The sequence below is a fragment of the Diorhabda carinulata genome, chromosome 1 (genome assembly GCF_026250575.1).
Source record: "Diorhabda carinulata isolate Delta chromosome 1, icDioCari1.1, whole genome shotgun sequence".
Classification (NCBI taxonomy): domain Eukaryota; kingdom Metazoa; phylum Arthropoda; class Insecta; order Coleoptera; family Chrysomelidae; genus Diorhabda; species Diorhabda carinulata.
The window spans coordinates 26682416-26709662 of NC_079460.1; the positions used below are offsets into that span (position 1 = coordinate 26682416).

The 27247-nt window shown below is 29.2% G+C and overlaps 1 protein-coding gene across 3 annotated transcripts; it reads right to left on the bottom strand.

The window, feature by feature from the left end:
* On the bottom strand, positions 1 to 26998 carry LOC130895314 (adenosylhomocysteinase-like 1). 3 transcript variants are annotated; one of them, XM_057802544.1, is made up of 12 exons: positions 26744 to 26998; positions 26183 to 26227; positions 25429 to 25513; positions 19455 to 19601; positions 19117 to 19289; positions 18570 to 18768; positions 18140 to 18290; positions 8920 to 9072; positions 7923 to 8088; positions 5986 to 6232; positions 5009 to 5129; positions 1 to 4930 (listed from the first exon to the last, which is right to left on the bottom strand). In XM_057802544.1, exons 1-12 carry the CDS (start codon positions 26837 to 26839, stop codon positions 4924 to 4926), a joined length of 1590 nt encoding a protein of 529 aa, XP_057658527.1. In that variant the 5' UTR covers positions 26840 to 26998; the 3' UTR covers positions 1 to 4923. The 3 variants fall into 3 exon arrangements, with proteins under 3 accessions (XP_057658527.1, XP_057658536.1, XP_057658532.1); XM_057802553.1 differs by having other exon boundaries at positions 19455 to 19589; positions 26744 to 26990; XM_057802549.1 differs by lacking the exon at positions 1 to 4930 and having other exon boundaries at positions 5005 to 5129; positions 26744 to 26990.
* Between the last annotated feature and the right edge of the window lie 249 nt (positions 26999 to 27247).

Genomic DNA, 27247 nt, shown 5'->3' on the forward strand with positions numbered 1-27247 from the left:
TTTTTCAGTTTAGTTTTTAATAACTTACAAATTAAATTTAAATTACAAATAAATCAGAATACATTAAGTAAAATAAAAGTCAAGGTGACAGCACTTAAAAATGTCATTAGCAGAACCGCCAACCATTCATAATGAAAAGTCACAGTTTCTGCAGTAACCGCTACAAAAATAACTGTAGAGTCGAGATTCTTCAACATATTATACTTAAATAATTATCATAATGCCATTAGAATCGATTTGTCCATATTTCACATGAGTATGGAAATAGTGCTTTTACAATAAATTTAATATTTTTATCCTTACAGCTAATAAATTTAGTTATAATGTAGAAGGAAAAAATACTTTCAAATAATTTAAATTATGCACCATTAATAAAATTCCAATTTACCAGTATTTTATGAACGATGTCATATTAATAGTTCAGATTCAGATTTCCAGTCGATGTAAATTTGGTTAGAGCAATTAACATTATCAAGACAACTAAATATAGGTGATATGAGTATGATACACCATTGACATTAATATTATATAGAAATATGGCTAAGATCATCTTCATTTTTATCCTAAAATATCCTAATCATCAGTCTAATACAAGATTTACACACAGGATGAGGTCAAAACATAGATTTGTGATTCCCTGTCTCCGATCAAACTTTCTCCAATATAAATGAAAAATCTTGTGTTTGGACGGTTTTTCGTGATACTTTAAGTAAATCTGTGGGACTACCCACTTTTTTCCTGAATATTTTGAATTATCCAAAATGATAATAGTAAAAAAGAAGAAACAAAAACACATAATTTTCATAGTTTGTTTATTTAAACATATTTTTTCCTAAAATTACATTTAGGAAAGATAACTATACTTCCTAGAATTCACATGACAAAAATTTTATTAAAAATCATACACCAAGCAGTCATCAAATATATATATATATATATATATATATATATATATATATATATATAAATATATATAATCTTTTTACTTACGTTTATTAAATTTTTCACCAATGAACTTCTTTTTGCAAAGAATGTCCATTGCTGAGAACGCTGTCAGTGATAACCATGTAATAAATATAAATAATATGAAATTTTTGAAAAAGAATAAAAGTGAAATATCTCGCCGAAGTGGTTTTTTTCGCTAGAATCTTTTTTGCGGTAGGAGGTTCATTGGTGGAATATTTAGTATGACTATGTAAGTCAAGTTTTAGTCTACCTTCGGTATCTGTTGACGATAACTTAATTATCAAAACGCGCGTCAGGCAATATAATTGTTAGTGTTGGTGTAGTGGTAGTGTAAACAGTGTGTTCAGTATGAATGTCATCGACACTTGCACATAACTTAGTTAAGAATGTATAGTACCTAAAACCAAATAGTTTTTGCTTTCGAAGATCCTATTTCTGAAAAATTCTGTGTTCTTTAAAATTACTTTGGAAATTCCCATATTCACTTTGTTAACCCTCAACTGGTATGGTTGGGTGAACGATGCCCCAGAGCAACTTCAAGCATGTAATTTGTTCCTGAGTAGGCATCATCACTCGATATCGCGCGTGAACGTATTCCCCCAGTATTCATTGCTCTACCGAGCAGTACACTAGAAGTTCAGTTCCCGTTTATCGTTCAAGCTGTGTAGTCGTTGCGGGCCAATTTTGACCCAACCATACCAGTTAAATACGTAAATTGCAAAACGGTATTTACATCAAAATGACGAAATATCTTAGTGATAAAGAACTGGAAGATATTGCTAATAGCTTGGAAAGCTTGAGTGACAATAAGGTGGTCCTCGAAAACACTTTTGACGATATTAGTGACGTGGAAGTGCAAAGTGAGCACTCAGAGCATGAAACGGACACGGAAATTGAAGGATCCATTGATGAAGAACCTATTTAGGATGAAATGAGAGAATACTTTTATGGTCGTAATAACTTCAAATGCTCAAAAAATCCACCGGCACCTTCTAGAACACAAGAAGAAAATATAACGAAACTACCAGGTCTCAAAGGTAATGCTGCTGTAAACAAACCAGGTTCACCTTTAGATGCATAGTCTTTGCTTTGTACAGACGATATTCTTGAAATGATAATAACGTATACCAATCAAAAAATTACACTACTTCAACCAAACTATGGAGGTACCGCTTTTTTTTACCAAGCATGTTGATAAAATAGAGCTAAAGGCATTTTTATGATTACTATATCTAACCGGTTTTTTCAAATCGTCTCACGAAGACGCAAGTTCTTTATGGGATACCGACGACACAGGACGAGATATATTTCGTCTCACTATGTCTTTGAAGCGTTTTCTGTTCCTGTTAACAGCTTTGCGTTTTGATGATGCAGAAACCCGGCAACAAAAAAGCAGAGGGTGATAAACTGGCTCATACATCTGACCTCTTTCAGAAATTTATTGATAATTGCAATGACAATTATACACCAAATGCTTACACTACTGTTGACGAGATATTGGTTGGATTTCGAGGTAAATGCAGTTTTCGGAATAAAAATATTATGCTTGTGTGACTCCAAAACTCATTACCTTCTGAACGCTTTCGTTTACACTGGAAAAAAATTACATGTTGATAATCCTAAGAAACTCTCTATTCCAATACTCTCAGTCTTAGAATTGGTTACTCCAATTATGCACACCAACAGAAATGTTACTGTAAGAGCAATACGAGAAAATATTTGGTTTCACTCCGGAGAATACCTTGGTTTCATTCGTGCCAAAAAAGAATAAGAGTGTAACTTTAGTATCTTTCATGCACCATGATAAATCGGTTAGTGATGTCACACATAAACCTGAAATCATTGAATTTTACAATTCTTCAAAAAGTGGAGTAGACTTTCTGGACAAAAAATGTGCGGTATTTTCTTGTAACCGAAGAACATGAAGGTGGCCCCTTGCTATATTTTATGCTATTATAAATATAGCTGGTGTAAACAGTCAAATCTTATTCGCGTTCGTAAATTTAAACAATGTAAAAACAGCGAGACGATTGTTTCTAAAAAAATTAGGACTATCTTTGATTGAAGATCATATGAAAAGACGATCCGAAAATCCGCATATTTCACGGCAAATACAACAACAAATAAAACATAGTCTAAATATCTAAGAATTAGCCAATGAAGAAAAACCACCGACCAAGCGCAACGCTGCATGGAATGCCCTTCAACAATCGATAGAAAGCACTCAACCTTTTGTTCAATGTGTAAAAAAACATTTTGTAAGACACACTTGCTCATAAAAAATTATTGTGCTTCATGCACTGAAGGCCTATGATGTGTCGATTCACACACTGTTCGCCTGCAGTCTAGGACTGTCAATTTGTATATGATTTTTTCAGATTTTCATATTATTTCTATATTGTCAGTTAAAACCTTTCAATATTCATATAGAGTGTATTTTTATTGATAAATTTAGCTAACAATATAAAAAATATGCAAATCCGACACAATAATTCGCAAATCGATAGTCTTAGACTGTCCCAATGTTACGCCTCTGGTAGAAATTTCAAATATAGTTCAAATGTTTTTTATTTCCTAGAAGTTATTGATTTAAGTAATTTTTTGTTGGTTTTGAGTCATATTAATATTTTTTTTGTTTTTTTTTGCCAATGAATAGAGCCATTAATTTTGTGAAATCATATTTCTTTCAAGAAGTTAAGGATATAATTTAAAACTATGACAAGGAAAAGATTAATTATAGAGCGTAATACTAAACTGAAAATCAATATTTTTAACTGTAACAGCTACTAAACCTTTTCAAATTGTGCATTTAGATATTATAACTTTAGAAAATAATAACGTTCTTATGATAACAGATTCGTTTTTCAAATATGATTCAATATATCTATCAAAATCTAGTAAAAAAATTGAAGTAGTTTATAGTATTTTCCATACCACTGTATACTGAAACAAAAAAATAAGATAATGGAGCAGAGCTCAATAATTCTTTAATAAAAAACATTGGAAATTTTTTTATTTAAAATATGTGCCTCTACACGATCTAAGTTAATTAAACGTAAAACTATTACAAAAGTACAATGATTTGTTTACAAAAGATGAAGAACAGAAACAATTTCTCATTCAAATCTTAGATGCTTATAGAAGGCATTAAAAATATGAAAAAAAGCTTACTTGAGGATATCAGTGAGGAAATCTAAATATTAAAATAACGTATGTACTAATGTAATTTTAAAATAAAAATATTAATTTGAATATATTTCTTTTTATTTAATAGACTAAATCAAATGGATAATTTTTGAATTTATATTTTTGTTTTTTGTTATTTCTATTGAGTTCTATAATTTCATATTTTTCAAATAAAATTATTATTATTCCTGAAAGTTCCCTAAAAAGATGATTATACCGAAAAATTAACTTAGAGGAACGTGTTGTTTTGATTCAAAAGAAATTCCCAGTGTATTTCCATCAAAAAGTAGCTTTAGGTGGCGTCGTAAAAATTTAATTATATATATATATATATATATATATATATATTCATACATATGTATATATACATAGTTTTATATTTACATTATATTTTGACTATAATTTCAGTCCCTGACGATGAATTCATAGTTGTTCGAAAGCTTGGAATATATAGTTTGTACTAGTGTTTGATAGATTACTTAGCAATTAATACCGGCCATGTTTCTATAATATTTTTTGTAAGATTCAATTTGTGATTAATTGAAAAGATCATGGTAAATACTAGAAATCTAGGAAGTTTTGGTGATTTGATCTTATAACTTATTTTGTGTATTTCAATTTATCCAAATCTTCAATGTTGGACACAGATTTGAAAAAACTACTGCTCTCTTATGCAAACACTTCAGACTGATTCATCAGAAGTAATAAACTAACCAGCAACAACACTGAATCGATTCACTATTTCACTTGACGAAAAAATAATAAATCTAGTTAATACCTAAAATAAAAACAGGATGAATTATTATCTAATAGAATTGATATTTAATTAGAAAAGAAAACATTGATAAAATTTTACCTATAGTAATTAGGTTTAAATGGGCCTGCTTTATTCAACCCCATATATTTAGCTTGTTCGTCCGTTAGTTCCGTCAAATGAGCATCAAAAGTAGGAAGATGTAAACTGGCTACATATTCATCTATAAAATGATTCAATACACATGATTAGAAATATGCAAAAAAAATTATTTTTAAATCTCTTAAAAACAACCTTCATTTATTTGTTCAAATTGAAAATTGAATCAGCTGTAATAATTAAATAAAAAATAAATGTTTTAATTAGTTCACTGGATTGGCATCATTCATTACCACTTACAAATTTTCAAGTCAAGCTATTTTCAGTTTTCATTTTCATAGCAGAAAAAATTATATATATTTAAAATACATAACTGACAATTTTTTTGCTCATGGTTTACTATCCCTATAATTCTATACGATGGGTTCACAAGAAAATTATCACAGTTTTAGCAATTATTGATCCGTCAATTCATATTTTTGTGTATATATTGTACTTGAAATGAATTCCATGTTAGTTTTTCATCCAAACAAAGACAAAGATATTTTAGTGTGTTTATTATTGAAATAGAACTAGAATATTGTACCAACTTCGGTTCCATAAGACAGTTCTCTAGAATTATTACATAACTAAAAATTTATAAACTTTTTCTCCGGTTTTTATTAGAAATCATAATTTCCAGAAGCTGATTTCGCAGCAAGTAGAAAGGCGACGAGACACTCTAAAAGGTACACCTAAAATTATCTTTTATGGTAAATGTATAGTTTCTCCAAATTCTAGTCGACAATGTCTACCTCTCAGTTGATCAAGATATCTATTAGATACATAAAAAACGTAGGAATTTCTTCATCTTCTAGGCCCTGCTTGATTTTTTCCACTCTCCTGTGACACTATTGTTTTCCCATTTAAAATCTATTATCCTCACTATGAGCTGATTAGTTCTATTTCAATTGGAAAAATGTATAACTTGATTCACTCACCCATTTTTTTAGGTAGTAAGTAAACGTCAGATTTATATCTTCCTTGAGGGGCATTAAAAAGTTCAATCAAAGCCAAAGCTTGTGTTGCAGATGTTATAGAAACAACAAAAGAAGGCAAACTTGAACAACTTAAGTTAACTAGTCGTCCTTCAGCTAAGAGTATAATTCTTTTAGCATCTGGCCATATGACGTGATCCACTTGCGATCTAACTTTTTCCCAAGTTAAATCAGGGGTTCTCAAACTATTCTAAAACGAACAAAAATGAAGTGACTAGATATTATTGAACAAGTGAATGAATATCTAATTTCCATATAATTTTCCAAATAATTTTTAGGGCTCAATATCTAATATCACATATTGCAAATTTGTGACAAAATGGAATAAACTACATGCACAAGTAAAGTGATCATATTGTTAAAAATAGTTTAATAAATGTTCTAGCTATAATTGAATAGAATCTAAGTATGTGACTCAAAGAATCAGTAGAATCTAAACAATCTAAAACTTCTCATGCAAGGGATTTACAGATATCAGATTTTCTTATATAATTTTTCGAGTGTTCAGCATGGAAATAATTCTCTTTGAAATTTAGATTTGGCTGTTTTATTTTTTCATTGTGAAAGGTCTTGACTATTCTGATTTCAACATAAGTCTGGAGTATAAAGCTGTATGTTATGCCCGAAGAGCAACCATATTATATCATGTGAAACATTTTGTTAACATTTGAAGTTATGTTTAATAGCATTGGTATTGTTTATGCATTATAGGGCTGAAGAAAATCTGTACTGGATGGGCAAAGTGTAGGTCAAGGTTGATAAAGTGTTAACTCACTCAATCTTCTCACACTTTAGATGAAGGAATAGATAAAACATTTGGAAAAAAGTTGTATTGAATTGGAACTCAATAAGAATTTCTATACATTATAACCAGATACAAAAATTATTTTTGCAATTCAAATTGTAGAACTCAAATACAATTTGTTCAAGTTTATAAAATAAAATTATAATAGAGTAAATCAGAAATATATAGTTCTACAATTAAAGTGAAGAAACAAAACATATAATTTAAAATCTCAAAAGCTTAAGCCCAATATACCAACAGAAATAAAGGGAATTAATACATGGGAAGGAGTAAAATAACACAGAAAACAACACAATAACACAATATTTTATTATGAACTAAGCAATAAACTAAAAATAAAATGAAATGAAAAGGGACACCAACTTTTCAAATTACATCTTATAGTATCAAACGGGCTTCTAAGTTCTGTATGTATATATCAATGTTTATAAAATGACTGGATTTTAGGTCTCCTCTGATTTAAAATTAGTTTTTTCAATAATTTTTTAAAGACAGATAAAAATTTGACGTTTCAACATATAAGATATTCACACAATATCTTAAACAGTCAGGGCTCACATGCTGAATTTAAAAGAATACTGATGGGAGAAAACGAAAAATAGTAACTAAGTGAAAAAGAAACTAAACTAAAAATTTGAAAAATTTGGAAATATGTAAGTCCATATAATATGAAAGGTTATATACATATACGCTCTACCACAGAGATATCTCAATAAATGATTCATTTTGATATGGGAATAGAAACTCTTACGGGGCCTAGTTGCTAAGATATAGGGTATTCAAAATTTTAACGCCACTGGATCGAATTCTTTTTTTTATTTTGTTTTAAATTGCCTGATTATTTTCAGTTAAAAAACTAATAACCTTTTATGGAGCCCTAAAATAAACGTAAAGGTTCATATTCCCATATCAAAATCATTTATTGAGATCTCTCCGTGGTAGAGCATTGCCGGTCGAAAATAGAAACACCCTATATATATATATATATATATATATATATATATATATATATATATATGCCACGTTCCCAATAAGCAACCGCTTATTTATATTTGTGTATAATAAAAAAACTTACGATATCAATTTCAGTATTAGAATGGCCCATATTACATACAATACAACCATTTTTCATCTTGTCCATATGTTCCCTAGTTACTACATTTTTGTTTCCTGTAGCTGTTATAACAATATCAACGTTTCGTATAACTTCATTTAGTTTTACCACACGAAACCCATCCATACTACAAAAGAAGGTAAATTAATACAGCCATCATTCAATCTAATACTATATTAGTTCTGTACTACAACATTATGTATATGTAAATGGTAGTGATAAGAACTAGTGAACGTTTTTAAAATAAAACGTTCGTTTCTGTGATTCAAAGATCCTGATGTTTTGCAGAATTTTGTTCCATCCATAGCGAGCTAGCGAATCAGTTGGGATAGAACAATGTTTATATGATAGTTACCCATAATGCGATTAAGAAAAGACCTTATTATTTATATTATTAACAAAAATTGATTCTTGGAATAAAAGTTGTATCAATCTTGCTACAAAATTCCGTAAATGGGTTATTGGAGATATGATAAAATGTTATTAAGTAAAATGGTAGATGTTTTAAAGGTCCATACTTTGAAATTACCTCAAATTATAAAGAAAATCACATATCTCAGTCACAAACTAAACATATGTTTCAATTTATGAGATCTCCTATATATCCTGTGGCTTCCTGTACGTTGAACAATGAAAGTAATACAATGCGATATTTCCAAATTCGATAAAAATGTAATAATAATCTGTTTTTTATACAGGGTGCGTGAGAACTAGAGCCTTTAATTTTCTTTGTTCTTTGAAATACAACAATACAATCTGTATTTAATAACGGTTATTAACTTGAATTTTGATAATCTATGATGCCATATGAGAGGGGACAATAATCTAGTATTCAATTCATCAGAGTTTGATTCGTTCTTCATCGAATAATACTCTTGATATATTGTAGATAATGCATAAATTGTTTGTCTCGTTACTCTCAAAAGACAAAAAGGAACCTATATGAAATAAATATTACCTTGCTTGTAAAGCGCAAATAGGATCAATTTCTGTAATATAAACCACACAACCAAAACCTTTTAAAGCTTGACAACAGCCTTTTCCTACTTCGCCATATCCACAAACTACTACTTGTTTTCCACCAAACATGACGTCAGTTGATCGTTTTAAACTAAAATAAAAATAAGCATAAAAAATATGATTTATTTTTCAAATGATGTATATTTTTTTATTTAGTATTTTATTTCAAAAGTATTTGAATCAAATATATTACAAAAATATTTTTAAAAATAAGCATCAATTCTTAGAACTGTGTATACAATTTTCAAACCTGGCTATAATAATTAAGGATTTATTGAAATAAAATATTCTTTTCTGTTTATTTAGGATTTTATTTTAATGTATTTGATTCAAATGTATTAAAAATATATGATTATTAAAATTATTCATTCTCAGAACTCTATACAGTTTTTAAACCTCCCTAGAATAATGTAAAGATTTATTCCTGCTATTCTCAATATACTGTACCAAAACTGGTAAACGTCGGTATCAAGTGCGCTCTTGTCAGATGTTGGAAATTGTACAATGAGGCATTTCTTGAATTCACTACTTCTTACTAAAATTAACAAAATTAAATTACTTTTTTAGACAATATTTAAATTACTTCCTCTCGCGTTGTGATTGTTTATGCAATTTAAATGGATCTATACAGATAAGCAATTCCAAATTCTATTTTCCAAAAAAGGACAATGAAAATTATTATTATTCTCTTTTTTTGTAATTTATTCTTGATATTTATTTTGAATTTTAGGTTACATAAATCTATAGCCCCTTTTATCACAGTCACAATTATTTTGAAATTGAGTTTTTCACATTAAAACGTTAATGAAAAATGCTCAAATCTTTAAAAATACGACAATTAACTTAAAAAACTTCTGTCCCTGGATTGCCTTCAACTAGTGAAATTATCCTACATTTACGATCACCTAACAGTTACGAGAAAGTTATTCGAATCAAAGACTTAGTAATTTAAATCCTACTATATAATTTGAACTTAGTTCAAATTTAATAATATAAAATCCTTTAAATCACCAACACAATTGCAAGAAGTATATTTAGTATTTCCATCAAATTTCATATCTCCTCCAGTATCATACCTACCTTTTACGCTAGAAATAGAATATACTTGTGTACATTATCCGTACGTATATTATTTTTAAAATAGTCTCCTTTCATTTCAACTTTTCCAAATAATAGTTGCCGTCTTTGTCTTCAAAATAGTTCTCACATATGCGATAATGTCCTCGTCTAAATCTCATGCAAGTAAAACTTCAAGATTAGGACACAGGAAACAGTCGCTGAGGGTCTTATCTGGTGAATACTGTGAGTGGTTAATCAATTCGAAGTGCAATTCGTGAATTTTATCGATGGCGATCACGTAAAAGTGAGAAGGTACATTGTTCTTATGGAAAAGCACTTTTTTTTTTGTCAAATGCGGTCACTTCTTTGCAATTTCTTCCTTTACCATATCAAGTAACGATGCATTACTCTTCTGTCATTGTTTTACCTTTTTGAAGATAGTCGATGAATACAATCCCATGACTATTCCAAAAAAAGGGTGGCAATCACTTTTCCGCTCGACGAAATCTTCTTTGTTGTTTTTGGAGCAGGTTCGCCCTATGTAATCCATTGTCTCTACTGTTTTTTTTTAATTTTAAGAGCGTAGTGGTGGAATCAAGTTTCATATACAGTTATGAATCGAGGCATAAATCAGATTCATTCTGCCTAAGCCGCGTCAATAAAGCCTGGGAAATGTTCATTCGAATATGACTTTGGTGCAGACGCGGCTGTGAACAGAAGTTACGCAAAAACTATTAAATCTAAAGTGTCATAATACAAGATGCACAATTTCCTTCAAGAATATTAAACATTAGCTCAGAAGATAAGATTTATCACCCACTAATTGGGCTTAGAATAAAGAAAAGTTCACCCAAATTTAAAGAAATTTAAAATTTATTTTGTTAACAATAGTTCAATAGAAGGCTCTCATTGTGTATTATATTTTCAAAACATGTATTTATTTGAACATAAAAAAATTAAGAAATAACTACGATCAGACTCAAATCTCATACCTTGAAAAATTAGGAAATGAAAATTTAATTTTTCAAGTTACGTAACTAATTATTTTCCAATTAAGGAAATGTTCCAAAATATCCGATCAATTATTTGAGGAATGGTGAGATGTTATATATAGAAGTCTATGGCAACTTGTTTTTATATTTCAGCATTTTTTATATTTCAAATTTTTTTCGTAAACAATGTATGAGAAATATAGGCTCAAACAACTAATTGTAGGTCTTGTGACTAGCACATTTGCTAAGTTGGAATTTTTGGAACCGTTGGTCAACATTTTACCTTTAGTATCAGAAGAAGATAACTTGGTTATCGCAACGCGCATCAGACAGAGTAATTGTGAGTGTTGGTGTAGTTGTAGTGTAATCAGTGTGTTCAGTATGAAAATTTATTGTCAAAAAAGGCTCCATACTTGACAACATTCCCCTATCCGCTGGTTTGAGCAAAACAGAGAATAAAATTAATGGTATTGAATTGTATGTGTGTTGAGAAATAGGTTGAAAATTTTTGTTTAATGTGCGATTTTTTTAATGTTTTAAAGTAGATAATTAGTAACAAGATTAGTGAATGTCTTAATTAGGTTTTAGTTACAATTGAGTAATAAATAGAATTGCGAAGAAAAATAATCGCAGGTGGTTAATTTTGTTATTTATTTCCAGATATTAACGACAACGAGTATCAACTAAGCAGGTTGAATCTAGCAGCCAACAAATAAGAAAGGCAAGGCAATTGAGTTATTAGATGTTTTGGAGGAAAGACGAGAACAGAAAGTGCAGATTTACAACCTGCCATTTTATCACCACATCCTCCAAATCGTGCAAATTAGCTTCAAGTCTGCTATGTCAGCTTCCAGCCCAGTAGTTAGTTATGCAACGTATGGACCACCTCATGGGACTTTTTGCTAAAAAATGTTATTTATCTGAATACCTCTATACTAAACTTTTATATAAAAAAATGGGTACAAGTACGTCAAAAATAATATAGAGAAAGTATTTTTGTTGATATATACTCATTATAACTTTCCCCTCCTACCTATGAGCACTTCTTACAGTTTTTTAAATGGAACATCTTGTACAATTTTACATCTTTTAATCCTCTTATAAAAGGAGATCCTAAAAATTCATAATACCAAAAAATGAATCATTTGGGAGCCGAGTATAATTTCAATAAATTAGCTTAGCAGTCAGATTATATGGTACTCAAATTGAATTCCATTGGTTTCCATACATTAATACAATTAATACATTGAACTTCAAAGGATTATGGCACATTATGTTATATTTCAGGTTTTTTGTTAGCGGTTACACATGTGAGTGATTTTCTGGCCAAAATCTACAATTATCTGTTTACTGTACCATTTTTCCTAAATGAAGATTAGTCATTTTACCATATATTTGGACTGTTACTCACTCATGAGCTTTTGCAACATAACCTAAGTTATTGCAATTCAAAAAAAATGTACAGCAAAGACGAGAACATACAGGTATTAAAATGGTATTTTGAAGATCACACTCACATCATATCACATTTCGCTATTCAAAATTATAGATTTTTATCACGTGAATAAAAAATCGATGAAATTCAAAAAAAAAAACAGCAATAAATAATAGTATAGCGCCAAAACCAACCAATGATCCCTGTTGAAGCAAACAAAAAGCTGCACACTTATGTGATAGAATTGTTTGGAATATTTTTGAATAAAATGATTACCATTGCTTCAAACAACGAACAATGCAAAAAATATTTAATTTTGTGAAGAAATGATGAAAAATAGAAAAGTTTTCTTAAACATTATTTATAGATAAATCTACGTCTTCAATACATCGTAAATATAATCAGTCCAGTTCAATATCATCTTAATATTGATCTCTTTTGGGGGATTACGTTATTTAAGTCCCTTTTGGATTACTCAAAATAAATATTTAACTACTGCGACATCAAATTAATCCTACAAACCAATCACTTTTGGTTACCTTTGAGAAAAATTGGTTTTAATAAGACAATTTCCCTGCTCATAATAAACGGGAGGTTCAAAACTATTCGGAAAACATGTTTAATAAAATTATTTGTACACGTGTTATAATCAAGTGTCCTCTTAGATCCGCCGATTATTCTTCAAATGTTTTTTTTTCTTTGTGGTTATGATTATTATTTTATTTATTTCCAAGTCATTATGACTGAAAGACTTAACAATTTGAATTAATTGTGACATACCGTGTCACATACTCATACCTTTGAGTTCAATATATAATATTTTTAAAATTCTTATTTTGGTGAACTTGGCGTGCACCTTTCCGCTCTTGTTTTGATATCAACTGAACGCGATTCTAATAAAATAACCGAAAATTAGAATAGAATAGTTAAGTTTATTATACACACTGGTAGATTGAAAATAAGTTGGTAAAAGATTTTCTATATTATAGGTTTCGTAAAATATTTTCCAATACCATATTATGCTATATTACTATATTTATGTGTGAGTAGCTCTTGGACGAATTTCATTTTAAAAGGATTGTATTTATATAAAATGCTGCTGCCGTTGTTAATACTACCCCTATTTGTTAATGTTATAAGATAAAAAGTAGCTACTTTACACTAAAAAAAATTAACAATACTTCTTCAGCCGCTATCTATTTGTCATCACAATCAAAACATTATTTAATCGGTTTAGTAGACTTGGTTAGGTTAATTGGTAATTATCCTCGACTCCCAAATAATTTACTTAAAGTGTTATATATCTTACAAGTTGACCTGTGTAACTTCATATGTGTTATATAATAGTGGGTAGTAGTCTAAGATCCCACCGTTTGATCTTGCAGGTATCTGTTTTTTTGATGAAATTAATTTTAAAGGAACCTTGAGGATGCATGGAATGGATTAAGGATAAATTGCCTTGTAAAAATTAGCCGCAATTACCTGTAATTATTTTTAATGCCATTAATATACTAATTTGACTTGCAGCTATGTTTTTTCAGTCAATCTTACAGCATTTGAAAGAAAATGATGCCACAAATCAAAATAAAAATGGTTGCCAGCTCTCGGTCAACCGCAGCATTAGGGTTGCCAGGTGTAAACAGGTATATTATTGTTAATTAACTGCATTCACCGATTTTTTCTAAATTTTCATGCAAAATTAAAGTTTAATATACATTGAACATGAAAATCCATGGTTGCCAGTTGTACAATGGCCGCAAACAGGTTGCCATGATTTTTGTGAATGACTCTCACTCCAGGTAAGTGGAAGAGAGAATGTGCACGCATTGTTACGTGCGATGAATAAGGACAAAGCTTGGCAGCTGAAACACTTATACAGTTTATGTGCAATTTAGGCATTTCGTTGTTTCATTTTATTATGCCCAAAAATTTATGTTTTTATGATTTTGGAGCTTAAAGCTTTAATGGCTGCTTGGCTATCGGGATTAGGAATAATAGACAAGGGTTTGTTTATGCAACTGGAATCTTTTATAAATAAAATGTAGTTATTTAATAGTATATAAGTATTTTTATAACATAATATTCAAAAGTAACGTGTTCACAAAAATACCTTCACAACAATTACAATTTAGAATAAATTTTATGTCCATAAAAATCCCTGCATACTACAATACTAATTTCAAAACGTTAATATTGTCAGAGTCAGTGGCGTAAACCTTCGATTTAAGGTGTGAATATTCATGAATTCAAGCGATGTCTTTTCCAGCTAGTTCATGAGCGTTTCCTTAGTAAGATTGTGGCAAAATTAAACACCAAAGTGTATTTACTTACTAATATATTCCGAGTTTCCAAATACTTATGTATTCATCATCTGTAACTGAAATTACGGTCAAACTACAATGTAACAATATCTATAAAAGTGTAACAAATAAAAAAATTACTTACATTATTTACTTGAGAATTGAGGTGAATAAAATTTTCATACTTTTATTGATATTTTTACATTGTACTTTGACTTAATTTCAGTTCCCAATTATGCAGATGAGGATCATACCAATGAACGAATAACGACCATATCTCCGCCCAATACTGGTTATTAGTACTTAATCGCAAAAGCATACACAACATTAAAATCATTCATACACTAAGTTGCTTATACTTGCCTACACACACACACACACAACACACACACACACATATATATATATATATATATATATATATATATATATATATATATATATATATATATATATATATATATATATATAATATAATTTCTTATTTTATGTTTATGTTTCTAAATGTTTTTGATTTAGGTTTCTTCTGTTTTAAAATTAGTTTTATTTGATAATTTCTTCAAAGATAGATAAAATTTGACGTGTCGACTTTTCTTTAAGTCTTTATTGAAATATGATATTGACACTGATAATTTGCCTATTTATATTGATCAATAGATCACCTTCATCATGAATATTAAAATAGGAATAAAATCAAACTAGAAATTTGTTCTAATAAGAAAAATTAATTTTTCCTTAGTTCTAACATCTCAAATATTAAATTATTTGTAGTTTTATTAGAATTTATAAATTAGAGCTATAAATTTTACTAAAATTATTTAGGTCTTTTTTATCATTTATACCATGAAAAAGGGGTGATTCGTTGTGTGAAGCAGGCAGATTGAGACCACGGAATCGGACCACTTCTTACCATTGAACGAATAACCACCCTTCTCATGATAATGGCTCTAAAGTGGGAGCCAAAACATATATAAGCGGTTTCTTATTGGGAACGTGGCAACGAAACACCAAAGTGGGCTAAACTTTAATTTATTTTCCGAGCTTTCGAATATTTATGTATTCATCATCTGGGACTGAAATTATGGTCAAATACAATATAAGAAATATGTATAAATGTATAACAATAATAAAATTTTACTTACAATAATTAGGATTTCATAAAGACCAATTTTAGGTATTCCTATCGATTCGATTCGATCTTACCAACTTATTGTTGGTAGCAAGTTGATTTTTAAGCTCATAGAGTCAGAATGTTATACAAAAGAGTTGGAGTTTGTGAAATTTTTTTTATTTGCATTCATAGAATAGTAGAAACGTCTGAAGAGCTTGAAAAATGAATAATTGATAATCATATTGTATTGTCGACAGCCACCACCTGTCACTTTTGAATAAGTTGAAAAGGGGCATGACGAAATAAGTCAAAATTCCGCGAAATTCGGAACCTCTTATGTTTGTCATTTTCGGGCTGTAAACCCATGCCAGCAAACTTATTGTAATAGAGTCAAACCAGTGTGATAAGCCCAGCAACTGGTTCTAAGGATGTCCAAATAGTTTGGAATTAGTTACTATTGTAAGTTATGATTGAAGGTAAAAACTGTGGTCACCAAACTAATTTTTTGATTAACTCAATCTCCCACCTTGAGTTCTGACTGACTGGAGGTCGCCAGCACCTGCTACTAAGCTGTGCCACCTGAGTTGTAAAAATTTTTATTGTTGAATTTAGCCCGAAATATGTATATATGTAGTGCCATTGTATGGTGTTTTGCTAATAGCCATCTGTTTCATGTCATTTCTTTTCCCTTCTTGTTAGGGCCTGTTTTGTGCCTTTATATATTTACAATGGAGGTAATAAAAGTTAGTCTATGTTTAGAAACCGAATATGTATATTACTGTGTGAAAATTGTTTAGTTTGTTGGGAAGCAGAAGAGTTCTCTCTATCTGCTGCTTATAAACTCAAAACTATAAATGGGATACAAACTATTCGGCGGTACATTGGACGTTTTTGTAGTGTAATAATAAGGTGTATATTTTTCTGAGTGATTCAACATCAGATCTCTTATTTATTGGTTCCTCGGTGTAGTTTATATGATAAATGTCTAAGAATTTTCTTATTTTTAATAATTTTTTTGGAATTGTTATAGAAATCTGTATGGGACAATTCGTCTATAACGTGTTCAGATAATGCACATTTCGGTGTCTTAAACTTTGCACGGCTTTCGTGTAGAGCGTATCGTGATTTTAAATTTTGAGATGCCTTATAAAAGTTCTAACTAATTTCTTCAAATGTTCCGAATTTCGCGGAATTTTGACTCATTTCATCATCCACCTTTTCAATTTTTTTCAAAAGTGGTGGCGGCAGTCGATAATAAAATATGAATATTAATATAGTAATTTTTCAAGCTTTTAGTTTGTGTTGAATGGACGCTTTTAGTATTCCATTAATCCAAATCTTGAATAATTTAAAAACAAAGGAAAACATTTTTAATTTTTTCATTAAATTCACACTCTTTTGTATCAAATTCTGATTATACGAGTTTAAAATCAACTTAAAATAAGTTGGTAACAAATCGATAGGAACAAGTCTTAATGAAACTCCTCAAAAAATAGAAAAATTTTTTAAAAACCAAAATGCAATTTTGTTATAAAGATACTGTAGTTCACAATGAAATTTAAATTATTTGTTTTGATGTGAAATTTCGCGATATTGGTTTCGTTTTATCATCTTAATATACAAGTAAATTACAAAAATTTAGAAAATTCTTGTTTTATGAACCAGAATCTTAGGTATTTATTACAACCTTAAAAATCGATACAAAGTTATTGAAGAGTTTGGTATAGTATGAAAAATAATTAATAATTCTCACATAACTGCTTTCCCCATGATTGAAAAATTGTTTTTTGTATAACAGAAAATTGTTATGAATATGATGAAAATTAAACTGCATTAGCAAACCATGAGATATCAAAAAAAAAACATATGTTTAATTATAAGAATTCAAAAATAGTACAATAAAAGAGATATTTTTAGAAAAGGTTCACATACACAGAAAGACAGTTATCAACTATGAAAAAGAGTTAACCAATTTAAGTACAGTTTATAATTCTATTTTATAAATTTAAATGTAAGTATGAATAATTTAATTTATTTTGCTACTTATTATGTGGTTGAAAATAGATTTTCATTTTGATATTCATGTTGAATGTGATTAATTGATTTATATAATTATGAAAATTGTCAATCCCAAACTATATTTCGATAAAGGCTACAATAGTTCCAAATTTTTACCAATTATTTTATACGAAAAGAAACCTAAAATCAAGATAAATCATTGTATATGAGCAAATTTTGGACATATTTATATATATACTTACCTATCTATAATTGACTCTCGGCAACTATATAAATTATCATATTTAGTTTTGGTCACAGAGTCATTGACATTCATTGCAGGGACGGTTAATTTTCCACCTTTCGATAATTGATATAATCTGTGGACACCAGTTACACTTTCTTCAACTATTCCTAAAACCATCAACAAAAATGGACTTGGTCCGTCAAACGCAATTTTGGATTTTAGCATTGATTTGAAATTAATATTGAGCAATTTGAAAATTCATTTTCAAAGTTACAAGTACAGCATTCAAAATGTTTGAAAGAGGAAATAAAGTTAATTATCCAAACACAGAATCTTACAACAAAAGCAGAAAACAACATGATTAAGTTGATAATTGTAATGGTATCAAATGATACAGAATGTTAAAACTGAGTTGATTGTTATGTATATTTAAAAATATACATTACCTTTTATGAGTTTAAACATAGCTGGATATTTTTTCAACATTAGGTGAGTGGCATCACCTCCATCGTCTAATATCATATTTGGTTGCCAATTTTCAGAATTTACACATTTATCTATACACCACCAAAAGTCTTCTTCTGTCTCACCACGCCAAGCGAAAATTGGATAATCAGCTTCTGCCAACGCAGCAGCAACTTCATTCTAAAAAATAGTTTAGAGATGGTAAATCTCTTACCAGTGAAAGAAAAAAAAAGGATACTATGTCCAACCACAATATACATTATCCATGCTAGACAGAATTATTGAAATATACGTAATACAAGATGAATTATAAAATGAAAATAGTAATTATAATAAGAATTAAAGAAATTAATAAGCTGTGAAGGAAATACAGTAATTATAGTTAGTTTTTGTTTGGGACTATATAGCAAGGATTGCCTTAATCAAAAAATGCCAGTGCCAAGTGAGATGAAACTTACCAAATAGCTCATTCTAAGAGAATTATATCAACAGAACGTTTCAGTAATGTAAAAAGAAATGTCAATGTACCTGTGTTGAGTAAATGTTGCATGCTGCCCACCTAACACTAGCTCCTAGTGCTGCTAAAGTTTCAATAAGAACAGCAGTTTGAGCATTTATATGAGTACATCCCACAATTTTTGCATTTTTTAAAGGTTTATCTTCAGCTGCCCGTTTCCTCAGAGCCATTATACCAGGCATTTCTAAAATATATAGGATAATTAACTTGGTCACATAACTTACCTCTTTGGTTTCTTTTGAAATGGTAGGAAATGCTCATTGTATATATATTTAATATCTACCAAGCATTAGTAATGTTATCTTATCACAAATTTGAGAAAATAAATGTTATTTTCATTTATGATTACCTTGTTCAGCAATTTCTATTTCACGTCTTCCAAACGCATGTTGATTGATGTTTCGGACACAAAAATCAGAACTACCAGCTGAATTTTTCTGAACTTTTTCTCTAGGAGAAATATCATCGTCATCTGAACTACTGCCTGTACAAGATGCTGAATATATATTTTTATTGTTAATTTCTTTTTTAAATGAAGTATTCCAATGAAAAAAACACTAATTCTATTTCAGCATTTCTATTTAAATAAAAGTAAATATTACTGTTCAACTATAAAATAATTGTAGTGAATTTTATGATCAAGCTTTAATTGGTATGATATACATAGGAAAAAATCGTTTGTATCAAGAAATATATTCATGTTTTGGGTGAACTATTGATTATATAATTATAAAAATTGTCAATGTCAAATTATATTTTGATAGGTCGAAACGTCAAGGTTATTATCCATTTTTAAAACGAAGTTTCAATTGAAGGAGACCTAAAATCAAGACAATTTATCAACAAAACCATATAAAAAAAGACTATATATATATATATATATATATATATATAGTAAATTTTTAATATCTTCCCTAAATTGAAACGAAAACTTATAATATATATATATATATATATATATATATATATATATATATATATATATATATATGTATTGATATCCAGTTAGCCTAGACTAGTTCCATGTAAAAAAAAAATATTGCGTTACCATAGCTATGAACAATAACTTATTAGAAGAATCGGTGTGAAGTTTGACGTCAAAAAAGTAAACCAGAGTTACGCAATAAATTAAAAGAAAAAAGATGTCCACCCAAAATTGTCAAAATCGAAATCGGCCATCATCAAGTACCTGTATTTGAAACGATTAAGAGGTAAGGAGATTTACAAAGATATGCTTAATACCCTTGGTGATCAATGTCCTTCGTATGCGACGGTGAAAAATTGGACTGCAAGCTTCAAAAGAGGTAAATTTTTCATCGAAGATGATGACCGATCGGGAAGGCCAGTTTCTGGGTCATGCTTGGAAATATCCATGCAGTTTATGACATGATTTTATTAGACCTTCGAATTGGTCCAAAACGGATATCTGAAGCACTGAATATTACATAAGAACGCATTCATCATATTCTGTTTCTTTATCCAACTTATCACAAAAACAATAAGCCTACAACAATGTTATGAGTAGTTAACCCATGGCCATATCAATGTAGATGTCATATTAATAATTATTCAACATAAAATTAGAATACTTCAGTAAACTAAATTTAATTTGCTATAAAAAATATGTTCTCTAAAAGGAGTTTTCAAGTGTGCTAGCTCTCCGCGGGCCGGATGTGGCCCTCGGGCCGTAGTTTGGAGACCCCTGGCTTAAACCATTTGTTGAGAACAATATTTCCTGGTTTATATACACTACAAGTACATTTATCGTTGCCTTGATCATTCTATACACATGATATAGTAGAAATATGAAACACACACTCCACGATATCCTTCAAAAAAGAAGAGCCAAAATTGACATAAAGACCCCTGAAGTGAAAATAAAAAATTTATAACATCTATCGTTCAATTTATGATTTAATTTATTTTTATTATGATTTAAGAATTGTTGGTTATTGAACAATTTCAATTAAGTGCAAGTAAAACAAGTTTAAAGTCACGCAATGATAGCGACTTCCGTACCTTTATGGAAACGACTCAACGTGTCAAAATTCATTAAATAAATGGTGAAATTTCTTCAATGTAACATATGAATTCTTAAATTTTCTGTAAAATAGTTACGATACGATTTTTTTTTGAAAATCAACGTTTCGACCTACTTCCGTCTTTATCAAAATATGACTAGATAATGAGAATTAGAGAATTTGCGTAATTAATCAATAGATTATCATGAATATCAAAAATATGTAGGAACCATCAATTAAATTATTCGTAGTTATATTAAAATCTCTAATATATATATATATATATATATATATATATATATATATATATATATATATATATATATATATATATATATATATATATAGTTCTATTATATATATATATATATATTTTCGCTATCAAATATGTTAATATTAAACTTTTGCACTCGAATGTTGCCGTATATGTGGCACATCATAGGACCCCTCTGACACTATAAACCATATATGTAATACTTCTATATGGACAGTTTCTATAAGTGGAAGCTGTTTCGACTAAGGAAGACAGAATGATAACGCTTTCTCTATCCTCCGAGGTTCCAGCTCGATTCTGCGCATTCTTAAGCATGCGCAACCTGAACGAGGTATCTGGAACGATAGAGAAAATAGTATATTGTCAGCACTTTAATAGTAGAACATTCCTTCCTATTTAAACTGTCTATAGAAAAGTATTACATATAAGCTGTATGTTGACTTCAGGTAGATTATCTATCTGCTGATTGCAGGTCTTAATCCAAAACGAGATTTAAATCAGTTTCCGAAGGTCGTGTTCAATTTTCGGTGGAAATTTCAAATTTAAAACACGATCAAAAAGAGCTTTTAAATATTTTTTTGTGCGTTAATTCTTCCATATTTATTCACGTGTATAATTGACTCTAGATCTTTAATAACTGTTAAGCGGTTATCAACGATTTACAAACTCACACGGATTTTGCACTCAAATTTAATACTAATAATCTATCATTAACCTTGAATGACGCCTCTTATGAAAATTAATCGCTGATTGCATTTACCAACTGATCTACTCACAAACCAGATAAACCCTAGCAGAATAATGATTGATTTATAGAAAAATTGCACATGGTTAGCTTCATTTTTATTTGTATTAGCGGAAAAATTCTATTAAGATATTAATTAAATACCTATTTTGAACAGTCTCATCTAATACACAAAAATAAAGAGCAAACAACTTTTCAACTATTTTTTTGCATTGTTACTGATATTTACTCGTAGAGATATGCCTTTCGGTCTTAAGAAAATATTTTTCTATGTATTCCTAGGGGTGCAAATAAAATTTTCAGGTGGTGCAATTGAAAATAACGCCAAAAGGTTTTTTTCATTCCAATCTAATTTTGTTCTGTAAGGATTATAATTTTTTAAAAGCACTTTTCCTGACGGTGCAAATTAATTAATGATAATTTATAGATAGTAGAATTGAAAAAAAGCGAATGTTATTTTTTTTTCAAACTGAATTTATTTTCTGCTAGAATCATGATGCCGCACATGCGCAGAAGGTGCGAAAATTGGAACAGCTGGTCCGCTCTTAAAAAACATTTTTTCTTGATTTCTAGAGGGGTGCAAATAGAAAATTTTATATATTTACATGGTATAAATTAGAATCTATTTACTCCTCGATTTAATCAAAAGGTTTCTTTTTTCTACCAGTAGCATTGGTTTTTTGAGAGCCGGTATTTTCTTCGCTTTTTGATGGGTACAAATTATTTAATAGTATTTCCCTGGTAGTTAACGAAGCTAACCATGTGTGATATTAATATAATAGCAGTCATCATTCTGCCAGGGTCTTTCTGGTGTCTACCAGGGTAGGAAAAATCCCATTATATGACTACCACCCGATTAACTCAATCCGAACAACGACGATCATAATCTGTGTTAGTTTCCGAACATTCAGATCATAACCGGTTTAGCCCGATTATTTTTCGTTCCTCATGTCTTATGATTACAGCGAGCTGGCCAGTATGTCATCTCCTAAGCTTATTTATAATATTTCTAAATTGCTTTTTTCGTTGAGTAAGTGTAAAATACAAGATAATATGATACAAACTCTTCAGTATTCACATGTGCACCATTTTTGGTTTTGAATTGAATTTTATATTGACTCGCCTGAAAATGATAGATTGGATAGTAGTAATATCAGTGAAGAAAGTCACTTTAGAAGTGGTAGTGATATAATTTCTAAAAGACAGAAAAGTTCAAGCAGCAGTGAAGAAGACCAGAATAGAACACAACCTAGTAATTTCGGATTATGGCGGGATGTCACATAATAATAAAAATAATGATACAAACAGTTCCAAAAACATTTACGACCCTAATAAGACTACAAAATGGGGGATCAGAAAATATGTAATGACAGATGTTAACACCGGGTTTGTTTATTCATTTTTGCCGTACTGTGGAAGCTTGATTTCAAAAGATTTAGTGAGTTGTGACCTACCTGTTAGTAAAAGGATTTTGTTACATCTGTGTCAAAATTTACTGGACAATAACCCAAGGTAGAAAAGATCTATTTTTACACTATACAAAGTTGCCACTTACAAAATAGTTGTTAAATTAAATGTCCATTTGACAGGCACTATTCAAATCAACCTGGAGTTTATATCTGATTCAAACAAAAAACCACTTTTGCATGCAGATCAGGTAATTTGATGATGGAATATTTCAGGAACACAGTTTGTACTTGGTCAATTACAATAAATTTATGGAAGGTGTCCACCACTCAGACTCTTATTCAGCATCATACTGTTTCCTGCAGTCATTGAAATTGTGGGGAAAGTTATTTTTCTGGGAACTTGAAACATCTAGTGTCAATGCTCATTTATTACATAAAATTTCACAACGGGACAAAAACAAAAAACCAATGACACATCTAAAGTTTGTTAGGGAATTTGTTGATACTTTCACCTGTAAGTCTGGTTTTCATATTGGTGATACTCAGTATCATATACTACATTACAAAATGTAGCTTTTATTTTTTCAATTAGCATTTTCCAAGTTTTGTTATTTATTTTTCATGTTATTATGGTGATAAATTATGATGTTAAATTTGAATAAACACCTGTTCCAAGAATATTATTTTTGAAAAATATACCATTATTTTTGGCATTAAGAGATTTTTGCTATTTTTTTATAATAATAAACATTTTCCACATTTTTATTTATTTTGCACTAAGTGTATCTACTACACAATTATAGCGCGTTTTTAAAAAAATCGAGTAGATACATAAGTAGATCAAATAATAGCCGGAGTACAGTGAATTAGAAAAGAGCTTACACACGAGTGCAAAGGATTAAATTTAATATATTTAACTGAAAATAAAGTAAATCAATAACTGGAAATGTACATATTTTCATTTTTTTTGAGGTGAACAGGTTCTGATGCAAATCACCATTGTCTGTTTTGCTTAATTTTCAACTAAAATTGTGAGGAGCTGAGTAAAAAGTAATCTGTTTCATTCAATTTCTTCAAATCAATAAATTGATTTAATAATTCTTCTGTAATCGTGTCAATGTATTATACATATGTGATAAAAATTTTAAACTTCCTCAAAACCTTTCATTCATTAAGACTTGAAAAGCTTGATTTTATTTGTAAAACTATTTATGTATTCGATTTAATTAATAATATTCTGTTGTTTTCCTGCAAAATATTGAATATTGTGTATCTACCATTTGATTTTGCACTTCTTTAGTGTTGAATTTGTCTTCATCTTTACGGATCATAGGTATTTCCTAGCATTGAGTAAAAAATTTTCTACATAATGTGAACATTGAAGTGTATTACATATAGATGTTATTTTGTTTCAAAAGTCCTGTGAATCCAATTTCAATTTCTATCATAGCTGAGGATCAGTGCTTATCAGTGACAATACAATAATATTTATGGAATCCCCTTGGTCTGAAACCAACTTAAATACAGATTCAAAAATAGTAGTGGTTGTCCCATTGAATAGATGAGATAAAAATAAGATGGCATTTTCAACTGTTGCAAGTAGGTTTTTGAATACATATTTATTAATATGGTCCACCTGTGAGCCACATGACAGACCTGACATAAATAGTTCACATATACATATCTTATATATTTCTTCAATTTTTCATTTATATATATATATATATATATATATATATATATATATATATATATATATAATATACTGTAAATGAACATAATTAAATTTTTGTTGTGTCTAGAAAAGATAATAAATTTAAGGATAAGTTTCATCATAAGAAAGTTTGGTGAATCTAAATATTAAAAAATAATACCTGAACTATAAGAATCAGTCGATGATGCAGAAAGGGAACGGCTTCTATATCGACTAGATTTTTTTAATGCACTTGTTTTAGTATCCTAAAACATAGGACGAAAACTACTTCAATCTGCACAAATAACTACAATGTGATTAATTGGCATATACATGGATAGTAATATTATATTATTTATTTATCATATTTCTACCTATAGTTATGTCAAGCCAAACTTTTGTGGGTACAGATTTAAATAGGAAGATACTTGTTCAACTTTTTATTTAGAAAAGAAACTAGATATATTATATAAAATAGATAGACAAGAAACTTGTATTTCATTCTATCAATGTTTTTAATTTTTATGGCTTTGGGTGTTGTTCCTTTTAAATATATGTCATATCTGACAATTACTATTCATACCCCACAGCTTAACCTAAGTATATGAACTTAGATAAGCATTATCACATCCATCTTAATGCAGATTTTAGAAAAATAGATAGTCTCATTTCTGTATCATATAGAAATTCTTTTCTTTGAAAAGTTTTTGGAAAAATGATTATTAAAACAAGAATAGCACTAATGAATTTGACAAATTTGAGATTATATGTAATAAACCAAGTTATTTTTTTATGTTATACTATTATATGGCACTATTAGGGTTTTTTATGTTGTATGTGTAGACCAAAATCAAAGCATAAACATGCAATTGATATAATTAAAAACAGAAAGGCATAAGTAGATAAAGCATTCGAAAAGAGATTATATATCTTACCAACTTAGATCTTTGGCAGACAAATGCATTACTTCCTTCCAAATCCTAAAAAACATAGTACTTAAATATGGGGATGTTATAATGTGAAAATAACAGTATATTTTTGATGAATACTACCCTTATTCATTCTAAACCTGGAGTTGGATGACCTAAATAAATATCAGAAAAGCAAAAGTAATGATGTACTTAAATAAGAATATATATTTAAATTTTGCAATGCTGAATTGAAACAGAAACACATCTTTACATACATACATAAAATATTCATATTGACACATTATTAATAATTTTTATTAATTAATTTCTACAAGTATCAGTAAATTTGTGCTTAAATTGGCTACATTTCAATATAACCTCAAGAGTAATAATGTTGCACAAATACTTCAAGAATTTAGAACACTGTATTTTCATTGATACTGAGACGTTTAAAAACAAGGTAATTGCTAGAAAATCTCGAATTTTAGAAATTTATCACACATCTTTGGAACTGAAAGTGAGCACTTTATATTTGGGAAGTTAACCATATGTATAATGATTATCATATTTTTTAAATTAATTTACCTTGCTTGCAGATGCTGGATCTGTAACTGGAGTGTCAGTAACTGCATTTATGTTCCTGTTTTCAATAATTGTTCTTATTTCTATGGATTCTGACATTTTTTAATCTAAAGTATATCGTCTTCCTCACAACTATACCTAATTTAAAAAACTTAAAATTCTCTAAAAATTTACAGAGAAGACATTAGAATAATGTTTTTATTACTAAATAAACCACTAGTTTCTTCCCCACTCTGGTTCACAGACAGTGCTGCCAGTGGTAAATCTAAAAAATTACCAACGTCATGACAAGATAACCACCAAAAGCTAGTGTTGTGATGCGGTATATCCTGTTTTTAAATTAGGAGAAAACTTGAATCTCATCACTAGAAATTAGTAAAAACGTGATGGATTGAAAGCGATGACATAAAATACCAGTCATATTAAAATTATACAGGCTGGAAATAATGAACAACAAACTAAATAATAATTAACCTAATAGACACACGGTAAAAGAGCGAATGCATA

Coding starts and splice junctions, on each gene's coding strand:
- LOC130895314 (XM_057802544.1), bottom strand. CDS start 26,839: ATGTCAGAATCCATAGAAATAAGAACAATTATTGAAAACAGGAACATA. Junction 18,291..18,569: donor TATGTTTAAACTCATAAAAG/GTAATGTATATT, acceptor TGATGGTTTTAG/GAATAGTTGAAGAAAGTGTA. Junction 9,073..18,139: donor CGAGAGTCAATTATAGATAG/GTAAGTATATAT, acceptor TTTTTATTTTAG/TTTAAAACGATCAACTGACG.